General features: G+C 39.1%; 1 protein-coding gene across 1 annotated transcript; it reads right to left on the minus strand.

Moving 5' to 3' along the window:
- Positions 1-20: 20 nt before the first annotated feature.
- LOC142239634 (uncharacterized) lies at positions 21-7,909 on the minus strand. Its single transcript, XM_075311427.1, has 4 exons — positions 7,869-7,909; positions 7,202-7,355; positions 6,783-7,138; positions 21-177 (listed from the first exon to the last, which is right to left on the minus strand). The coding sequence occupies exons 1-4, from the start codon at positions 7,907-7,909 to the stop codon at positions 21-23; spliced, it is 708 nt and encodes a 235-aa protein (XP_075167542.1).
- Between the last annotated feature and the right edge of the window lie 3,334 nt (positions 7,910-11,243).

Raw genomic sequence — 11,243 nt, forward strand, 5'->3', positions numbered from 1 at the left:
TCGCCCACATGTGATGTAAATCATTTCACTGTTGTATGATCCATGAACTCTTCACGCACATGGGTATATTGATCCAGAAGACAATTTGTCGCTTTATTGAAGGTTTCCTGGCAGTTCACACCATTTTTGCCCATCTCCCAGGCATCCACATATTTGGCATCCAAATTGTGATGGGGTCTAAAAATGGTAAAAAGCGATTAAAAAATATTTAATAAAATTAAAATCATTTAGAGATTTAAGCTCAGGTTAGATTAGGGTCATTGGCGTAGCTTGGGGGTCCTGGGGGGGTCTAAGCAACCCGCAGAAAAATTTCTTAACTCCTCCAATGATTAGAGTAAACAAGTATAACATATAAGGCCGTAAATACGTATGTACCGAATCTTACATTTTAAATCTCAGACCCGGAGTCTAGAAGCCCAAAAATCAAATCTAGAGATCGATCCATATGGGTCTATAGCAAAACATGGACCGATTCTATAGCACCATAGGCAGCACATCTATTTGTGGACCAAAATACCTAGATTTCCAATTAAAGACATCGAAAAAAAATTGGGTTGACTGGAAGCCCAATAAGTCAAATCGGGAATTCGGTCTGTTTGTAGACCTTCACACGTTGAAAGTGTAGCTGATATGTATTGCAACAAACTTCAGATTACAATCTTTAATTAGAAGTTCCGAACAGACCAAGAGCTTAAGGAGCCACGGTGCACAGGGCTTCGAAAAAATTAGTGCTTCGATTTTTATTCTAATTTAATTTTATGATATCGAAAAATAAAATTTTGCTATAATTGACTAGAATTATTTTTAAACAAGTAAGGAAAATCTAAAGTAAGGCGGGGCCGACTATATTATACCCTGCACCACTTTGTAGATCTACATTTTCGATACCATATCACATCCGTCAAATGTGTTGGGGGCTATATATAAAGGTTTGTCCCAAATACATACATTTAAATATCACTCGATCTGGACAGAATTTGATAGACTTCTACAAAATCTATAGGCTCAAAATTTAAGTCGGCTAATGCACTAGGGTGGAACACAATGTTAGTAAAAAATATATATGGGAAACATTTAAATCTGAAGCAATTTTAAGGAAACTTCGCAAAAGTTTATTTATGATTTATGGCTCGATATATATGTATTAGAAGTTTAGAAAAATTAGAGTCATTTTTACAACTTTTCGACTAAACAGTGGCGTTCTAACAAGGAAAATGTTGGTATTTTGACCATTTTTGTCGAAGTCAGAAAAACATATATATGGGAGCTATATCTAAATCTGAACCGATTTCAATCAAATTTGGCATACATGACTATATTACTAATTTTACTCCTAGTGCAAAATTTCAACCAAATTCGGCCAAAAATTTTGCACACTTGACAATACGACTAAGTGTTATGTTTATACAAAATTTCAAGCAAATCGGTATAAAACTCCTGCTGCTGGGTCCATATTAGTGCATATCGGGCGAAAGATATATATGGGAGCTATATCTAAATCTGAACCGATTTCTTCCAAAATCAATAGGGTTCTATTCTGACCCAAATTAGGAACATGTGCCAAATTTGAAGGTGATTGGACTTAAATTGCGACCTAGACTTTGGTCACAAAAATGTGTTCACAGACAGACGGACGGACGGACAGACGGACATGGTTATATCGACTCAAGGACCCACCCTGAGCATTATAGCCAAAAACACCATGTGTCTATCTCGTCTCCTTCTGGGTGTTACAAACATCTGCACTAACTTATAATACCCTGTTCCACAGTGTGGCGCAGGGTATAAAAATTAAATACTGATATTTTTGATCAGAAATATTTTTATACCCACCACCATAGAATGGTGACGGGGACATAATAAGTTTGTCATTCCGTTTGTAACACATCGAAATATCGATTTCCGACTATATAAAGTATATATATTCTTGATCAGGGAGAAATTCTAAGACGATATAACGATGTCCGTCTGTCTGTCTGTTGTAATCACGCTACAGTCTTCAATTATGAAGCTATCGTGCTGAAATTTTGCACAAACTCGTCTTTTGTCTGCAGGCAGGTCAAGTTCGACGATGGGCTATATCGGTCCAGGTTTTGATATAGTCCCCATATAAACCGACCTCCCGATTTGGGGTCTTGGGCTTATAGAAATCGTAGTTTTTATCCAATTTGCCTGAAATTTGAAATCTAGAGGTATTTTATGACCATAAAGAGGTGTGCCAAAAATGGTGAGTATCGGTCCATATTTTGGTATAGCCCCCATATAGACCGATCTCCCGATTTTACTGCTTGGGCTTATAGAAACCGCAGATTTTATTCAATTTACCTGAAATTGGAAATCTAGAGGTATCTTATGACCATAAAGAGGTGTGCCAAAAATTGTGAGTATCGGTCCATGTTTTGGTATAGTCCCCATATAGACCGATCTCCCGATTTTACTTCTTGGGCTTATAGAAACCGCAGTTTTTATTCAATTTACCTGAAATTGGAAATCTAGAGGTATTGTAGGACCACAAATACGTGTGCCAAAAATTGTGAGTATCCGTCCATATTTTGGTATAGCCCCCATATAGAGCGATCTCCCGATTTGGGGTCTTGGGCTTATAGAAACCGCAGATTTTATTCAATTTACCTGAAATTGGAAATCTAGAGGTATCTTATGACCATAAAGAGGTGTGCCAAAAATTGTGAGTATCGGTCCATGTTTTGGTATAGTCCCCATATAGACCGATCTCCCGATTTTACTTCTTGGGCTTATAGAAACCGCAGTTTTTATTCAATTTACCTGAAATTGGAAATCTAGAGGTATTGTAGGACCACAAATACGTGTGCCAAAAATTGTGAGTATCCGTCCATATTTTGGTATAGCCCCCATATAGAGCGATCTCCCGATTTGGGGTCTTGGGCTTATAGAAACCGTAGTTTTTATCCAATTTGTCTGAAATTGGAAATCTAGAGGTATTTTAGGAGTATCGGGCCATATTTTGGTGTAGCCCCCATATAGACCGATTTCCCGATTTTACTTCTTGGGCTTCTAGAATCCGAAGTTTTTATCCTATTTGCATGAAATTGGAAATCTAGAGGTATTTTCGGGTCATAAAGAGGTGTGCCGAAAACGGTGAGTATCGGTCCATATTTTAGTATAGCGCCCATAAGAACGATCTCCCGATTTAACTCCTTGGGTTTCTAGAAACCGTAGTTTTTATCTGATTTGCCTGAAATTGTAAATATTCTGGTATTTTAGGCTCACAAAAACGTGTATCGGATTAAGTTTTTATCGGCCCATTTGGTAATGCCTCCATATAGACCGACTTCACTTCTTGAGGGTGTAGAAGGCGCACTGATCATGAAAATTGCTTGAAACTCAATGTAAAATTTCCAGATTTTACTTCTACAGATTTAAGATTTAAAATCAAGACATTATTTTATAGTTTTCTTGCACACTCACAAGAGATGTTGATGATTCCTCTAAAACTCAAACAAAATGGTTCTTATAAATCCAGAATCTGATATAGTCCTCATAGGTGAAATCTTTAAATTTATCTTCGGGAAGTGTCCTCAAGTCCTCAAACCCTCCTGAAATTTCAAAAGAACCCCTAATATTTGGTTCATGGTGGTGGGTATTTAAGATTCGGCCCGGCCGAACTTAGTGCTGTATATACTTGTTTTAAATATGTTTTCTTTTGGAGTATATTCTCGGTAAAAACCCCTCATTTATAACAACGAAGGGATTTTGGATGAACTATTTTTATACCGTGAGCCTCACTGTTGAACAGGGTATTATAAGTTAGTGCATATGTTTGCAACACCCAGATGGAGACGAGATAGACATACGGTGTCTTTGGCAATATTGCTCAGGGCGGTTCTCTGAGTTGATATAGCACACATTTTTGTGATCAAAGTCCAAGTCGCAGTTTTAGTCCAATCGACTTCAAATTTGACACAAGTTTCTGTTTTGGTTCAGAATAGAACCCAAATAGAACTTCCAATTTGGCACAAGTTTCTGTTTTGGTTCAGAATAGAACCCTATTGAAATCGGTTCAGATTTAGATGTAGCTTCCATATATATCTTTTGCCCGATATGCACTTATATGATCCCAGAAGCCAGAGAAGCCAGATAATTTGCTTGAAATTATGCACAAGGAGAACAATTAATACTGTAGTCAAGTCGAAAACTTGTAAAATTGATTCAAAAATTGATTTTAATACATATCTATCGACCGGAAAATCATAAATACGCTTTTGTGAAGTTGCCTAAAAATGGGGATCTAAAAAGTGATGCAGGGTATAATATAGTCGGCCCCGCTCGCCTTTCGACATTCCATATTTAACAGGTTGGCTGATAAGTCCCCGGTCTAACAAAGAAAAACACATTTTTTTGTCAAAATTCGTTTTTATTATACAACATAGTTCCCTTCAAGAGCAATACAACGATTTAGCGACATTCAAATTTTTCGATACCATTTTGGTCGTACTCCTTCGGTTTTGCCTCAAAATAGGCCTCAGTTTCGGCGATCATCTCTTCATTGGAGCCAAATTTTTTCCCTGCGAGCATCCTTTTGAGGTCTGAGAACAAGAAAAAGTCGTTGGGGGCCAGATCTGGAGAATACGGTGGGTGGGGAAGCAATTCGAAGCCCAATTCGTGAATTTTTGCCATCGTTCTCAATGACTTGTGGCACGGTGCGTTGTCTTGGTGGAACAATACTTTTTTCTTCTTCATATGGGGCCGTTTTGCAGCGATTTTGACCTTCAAACGCTCCAATAACGCCATATAATAGTCACTGTTGATGGTTTTTCCGTTTTCAAGATAATCGATAAAAATTATTCCATGCGCATCCCAAAAAGCAGAGGCCATTACTTTGCCAGAAGACTTTTGAGTCTTTCAACGCTTCGGAGACGGTTCACCGGTCGCTGTCCACTCAGCCGACTGTCGATTGGACTCAGGAGTGTAGTGATGGAGCCATGTTTCATCCATTGTCACATATCGACGGAAAAACTCGGGTGTATTACGAGATAACAGCTGCAAACACCGCTCAGAATCACCAACACGTTGTTGTTTTTGGTCAAATGTGAGCTCGCGCGGCACCCATTTTGCACAGAGCTTCCGCATATCCAAATACTGATGAATGATATGACCAACACGTTCCTATGATATCTTTAAGGCCTCTGCTATTTCGATCAACTTCATTTTACGGTCATTCAAAATCATTTTGTGGATTTTTTTGATGTTTTCGTCGGTAACCACCTCTTTCGGGTGTCCACTGCGTTCACCGTCCTCCATGCTCATTTCACCACGCTTGAATTTTGCATACCAATCAATTATTGTTGATTTCCCTGGGGCACAGTCCGGAAACTCATTATCAAGCCAAGTTTTTGCTTCCACCGTATTTTTCCCCTTCAGAAAACAGTATTTTATCAAAACACGAAATGCCTTTTTTCCATTTTTTCACAATAACAAAAGTTGCTTCACAAAAGACGCTCTATATCACAAACTAATTGACTTACAGACGTCAAATTTTGACACGAATCATTTGAAGGTTTGTACTATATAAAAATAATATGCATTTAATACTAGCGACGCCATCTATGTGTCAGACCGGGGACTTATCAGCCAACCTGTTAACTGATGAGCTGATATAACTGATTCTGGGACTTCATTTTTTAATATAATCACTGAGATTTCGGGTCATGGAGAATAGTGTGAGAGAAGAAGAGTTGCTGTAAGTTCGAAAAGGGGAAGAGCGGTCTTTGGAATTCATCCCGCAAAGTGGTGGAGATTATTGGAGCTAATTAATCCTGAATTTAAAGTTCATACGCGTAAATGTATTATTTGAAATTCAATGCTGTTCCAAGATCTGGAATGGAGGGTCTGGATGTTCTTCAGCATCCACCGTACTCTCCGGATCTTGTACATATTGATTGTCACTATTTTCTGAAGCTTCTGTGTAAAACACAATCGTTACGGTGCATCCTGAGAATTCGGTCTTCTATCAGGTTTCGACCTGCAGCTTAAACACTCAGATTTCGGTCTGCAGTTCGATCTATGGGGCTTAGGGTTGCAGTTTAAATGCCCAGACTTCGGTCTGCAGTTTAAACACCCAGATTTCGATCTGAGGTTCAATAAATGAGGTTTCACCATACAATAAGGTTTCCGAATTGATTTGATTCTTGATTTGATATACGACCTTAAACCTTAAAATCTGGCTCAAAAACTTCTCCACACCATACCGGTCGATTTTTGACAAAACGGCATCAACAAACTGATCAAATGGTATGAGGTGGTCATAAACAGCAACGGAGAATACAAAACTGTTTCATTTATCATTAGGAGCCACCGTAGTGCAATGGTTAGCATGCCCGCCTTGTATACACAAGGTCGTGGGTTCGATTCCTGCTACGACCGAACACCAAAAAGTTTTTCAGCGGTGGATTATCCCACCTCAGTAATGCTGGTGACATTTCTGAGGGTTTCAAAACTTCTCTAAGTGGTTTCACTGCAAGGTGGAACGCCGTTCGGACTCGGCTATAAAAAGGAGGTCCCTTGTCATTGAGCTTAACATGGAATCGGGCAGCACTCAGTGATAAGAGAGAAGTTCACCACTGTGGTATCACAATGGACTGAATAGTCTAAGTGAGCCTGATACATCGGGCTGCCACATAACCTAACCTAACCTAACCTTCATTTATCATTACTGTTATTGTTTTTTGTTCCAATAAATCTTTGTGTCTCTGCGATCTTTGGTTACAGCCCAATAAAAACTCTAAAATATGTCAATACTTTACCTCAAAAATCTATGCAATAACTCTGCATATAAACCCTGATGGACATGAATTTGGGCATTTTCACATATAGCCTTTTGTAGACATTGACGACCATTCATATTTTTACGATCCATAAGACTTTCGGCAAATGCATACAGAAATTCCTGTGCCTCATCGGTATGCATGGTAGGTGGCTCAGCTATAGGTCCTAAATTGGATCCATCATTCGGCGGAAGATTCCGACGATCCCATTTATCCCACCAATATAGAGGTTGTGATGGCAAACCATACTGATATTGAAGATTATATGTGGTTACCAATTGACGCCAAGGACGTTTATCTTGTAGATCTACTGGGTATGTAATGCCGGCCACAAACTGGAAGAGAAAAACTGAATATATAAACAAAGAAATGTGATTCTGCCAAAGTCAAATATTTACCTTTACAACTCCCGAGTTCTCGAATAATATGAAACGCTTTTTACGTCTATGTTCTCTCCAGTCTGTTAAATTTACCTCTACTCCATGAGAATCGTAGGATTCTAAGGCCGTAATGATAACTGGTAATGTCAAAACACAGAACAGAGATAATAATCTGAAAATTAGAAAAATTAGACAAATAAATCTTTGCGTATGAGTTCAAATACAAAGATTTGTTAATTGCGGAGGTTTCTCCCCAGTTAGGTTATGTTAGGTTAGGTAGCAGCCCGATGTGTCAGGCTCACTTAGACTATTCACTCCATTGTGATACCACAGTGGTGAACTTCTCTCTTATCACTGAGTGCTGCCCGATTCCATGTTAAGCTCAATGACAAGGGACCTCCTTTTTATAGCCGAGTCTGAATAGCGTTCCACATTGCAGAAACTTGGAAACACTTAGAGAAACTTGGAAACACTCAGAAATGTCACCATCATTACTGAGGTGGGATAATCTACCGCTGAAAAACTTTTTGATGTTCGATCGAAGCAGGAATCGAGCCCATGACCTTTTGTATGCAAGGCTGGCTCTCCCAGTTGAAACACTGAAACTTCGTTCTGCAATCACTGAGGTTTCGCCTTCAAAATGAAATATCGGTCTGCATTCCGATCAATGAGATTTCGGCTTCACGTTTTGGGCCGAAATTTCAGAACGTGAAGCCGAAATCTCATTGATTGGAATTAATTCTTAATTTCCAGTTCTACCACGGAAGTTTCTGCGTCTAGTTAGATTTTTTAATGGCAAAGATTTTCCCTCCAATTCAATCCCTGAAACTTCGTTCTTCAGTTTAATGTTTGAAGTTGCATCCTTCACTTCAAAAACTAAGGTTTCGGACTGAGGTCACAGAGCTTTCTGCCGACAATTCAATCACTGAAGTGTTGCACTCAAGTTGGAACACTGAAACTTCGGTGTTCGATGAGATTTCTGATGACGGAGTTCCTTCAGACCGCGATCTATAGTTCAATCGCTGTTGTATCACTGAGGTTTCGTTCTGCAGTTACAACACTGAGACTTCGGCCTGCAGTTCGATCAATATGGTTTAGGATTGGCCACCAGTTCAACATTGCGACTTTATTCCACAGTTTAAACTCTGCGGTTTCATTGTAAAATTCAATCACTATGGTTTCTTCTTCCTCTTCAAACAATTTGGGTTTTCTGAAACTTCGTTCTGCAATCACTGGGTTTCGCCTTCAAAATGAAATATCGAGACTTAGGTCTGCATTCCGATCAATGAGATTTCGGCTTCATGTTCTGGCCCGAAATCTCAAAACGTGAAGCCGAAATCTCATTGATTGGAATTAATTCTTAATTTCCAGTTCTACCACGGAAGTTTCTGCGTCTAGTTAGATTTTTTAATTGCAAAGATTTTCCCTCGAATTCAACCCCTTAAACTTCGTTCTTCAGTTTAATATTTGAGGTTGCATCGTTCATTTCAAAAACTAAGGTTTCGGACTGAGGTCACAGAGCTTTCTGCCGACAATTCAATCACTGAAGTGTTGCACTCAAGTTGGAACACTGAAACTTCGGTATTCGATGAGATTTCTGATGACGGAGTTCCTTCAGACCGCGATCTACAGTTCAATCGCTGTTCTATCACTGAGGTTTCGTTCTGCAGTTACAACACTGAGACTTCGGCCTGCAGTTCGATCAATGCGGATAAGGATTGGCCACCAGTTCAACATTGCGACTTTATTCCACAGTTTAAACTCTGCAGTTTCATTGTACAATTCAATCACTACGGTTTCTTCTTACTCTTCAAACAATTTGGGCCTTCTGTTCTATCACTGAAGTTTCGTCCTGCTGTTCAATCACCTAGACTTCGATATGCAGGTCGATCACTGAGGATTAGTGCGGTAGTTCAAACATTGACACTTTGGTCTGCAGTTGAATCAAGCAATTCAAACAGTAAGGCTTCGCCCTCAAGTTGAAACCTTGCGTCTTCTGTCTGCACTCGATCAATAAGATTTTGGGCTGCATATCAACACCCACATCACGATATTCTCTTCAAGCACAGTTTCGTGGTACGGTTTTATCCACCACTTCATACATTGAGGCTTCGGTTTTATGCTCTATCACTGTAGTTCAGCTCTGCAAGTCAAACATTGATACTTTGATCTGCAGTTCGTTCAATGAGATTTGGGACTGCAGTTCAGTCACTGAATTTTGGTATGCAGTTCGAAAACTAAAATTTTGTCCTGCAGTTCAATCGGTGAGGTTTTATCTCATAACTCACAAACTAAGACTCCGGCCTGAGGTCACTAAGACTTTTTCCAACAAATTCAATCACTGTCTGAATTTCGATCAATGGGATTTCAAAATGCTGATCAAACACTTAGTTAGTGCTGATCAATCGCAAGTTTCAGTTCAATCTCTGAAATTCAAATAGTGAAACTTCATTCAAGAGTTCAAACACTGAAGTTTCAATGTGTATCTCAACCACTGAGGTTTTATCTTTCAGTTTAAACACTGAGACATCGGTCACTCAGACATCGGTTTGCATTTCGATCAATGAGATTTCTGATGATGGAGTTCAAATACTCAGACCGCGATCTTCAGTTCAATCAGTGATGTTTGACCCACAGTTTAAACACTGAGACTTTATTCCACAATTCAAACACTGAAGTTGGAGAGATTCAAATACTGAGGTTTCATCTTTCACTATAAGCTCTGAGATTTCGGTCTTTCGGCCGTTTTATTAGTGTGCTTTCGCCCTGCAGCTCAAACACTGATAACATCGTCTGCAGTTCAGTCACTGAATTTTGGCCTGTAGTTCGAAAACTGAAATTTGGGTTTGCAGTTCAAAGGGAAAATCCTTCAACTTGCAAAACTGATATTTCGACCTGCATTTCAATCAATGATGGAGTTCAAATACTTAGACCGCGATCTTCAATTTAATAAGCGATGTTTGGCCTACAGTTTGGCCTTGCAGTTCAAACACTGATAACATCGTCTGCAGTTCAATCACTGAATTTTGGCCTGTAGTTCGAAAACTGAAATTTGGATTTGCAGTTCAAAGGGAAAATCCTTCAACTTGCAAAACTGATATTTCGACCTGCATTTCAATCAATGATGGAGTTCAAATACTTAGACCGCGATCTTCAATTTAATAAGCGATGTTTGGCCTTGCAGTTCAAACTCTGATAACAACGTCTGCAGTTCAAACACTGATAACATCGTCTGCAGGTCAATCACTGAAATTTCAGTTTGCAGTTCAAAGGGAAAGTCCTTCAACTTACAAAACTGATACTTCGATCTGCATTTCAATCAATGATGGAGTTCAAATACTCAGATCGCGATCTTCAATTTAATCAGCGATGTTTGGCCTACAGTTAAATGCGAAGACTTCATTCCGCGCTTCAAACACTGATGTTTCGGTGAATAACTTAATCACTCAGGTTTGGTCCTGCATTTTAAACGTTGAGACATCGGTCACTCAGACTTCGGTTTGCATTTCAATCTACGAGATGGAGTTCAAATATTCACATCGCGATCTTCAGTTCAATCAGTGATGTTTGGCCTACAGTTAAATGCGAAGTCTTCATTTCTTAGTTCATTGAAGTTTCAGTGAATAACTTAATCACTGAGGTCTTCGTTTCTATCACTAAGGTTTGATCCTGCAGTTCAACTACTGAGACTTTGGTCTGCAGTTCGATTAGTAAGCTTTAGGTTTGGCCTCCATTGAGAATTCATCTTACAGTTCAAACACCGAAGATTCAGTGTGCAATTCAATCCCTATGGTTTCGTCCTTCAGTTGAAGCACTTTTCGGTCTTCTGTACTATCACTATGGTTTCATACTCAGGTTCAAATACTCAGACTCCGGTTTGCAATTAGATCAATGAAGTTAAGGGCTGCAGTTTAAACACTCAAACTTCGGTCCGCAGTTCAATCAATGAGGATTTGGACAGTAGTTCAATAATTAAGGTTTCACCCTCCAATTCTAATACTAAGGTTTCGACCTAGATTGATTCGAAGAATGAATCCAAAGGGTGTTTATATGCTGCATA

This window comes from Haematobia irritans, chromosome 5, assembly GCF_050003625.1.
Source record: "Haematobia irritans isolate KBUSLIRL chromosome 5, ASM5000362v1, whole genome shotgun sequence".
In the NCBI taxonomy this organism is placed as follows: domain Eukaryota; kingdom Metazoa; phylum Arthropoda; class Insecta; order Diptera; family Muscidae; genus Haematobia; species Haematobia irritans.

Excerpts from the sequence above, each read along its gene's own strand:
- LOC142239634 (XM_075311427.1), bottom strand. The coding sequence starts at position 7,909 with ATGAGATTTCGGCTTCACGTTCTGAAATTTCGGCCCAAAAC. Across the intron at positions 7,139-7,201 it reads AGAACTCGGGAGTTGTAAAG|TTTGTGGCCGGCATTACATA; the intron begins GTAAATATTTGA and ends TTTCTCTTCCAG. Across the intron at positions 178-6,782 it reads TTATTGCATAGATTTTTGAG|ACCCCATCACAATTTGGATG; the intron begins GTAAAGTATTGA and ends TACCATTTTTAG.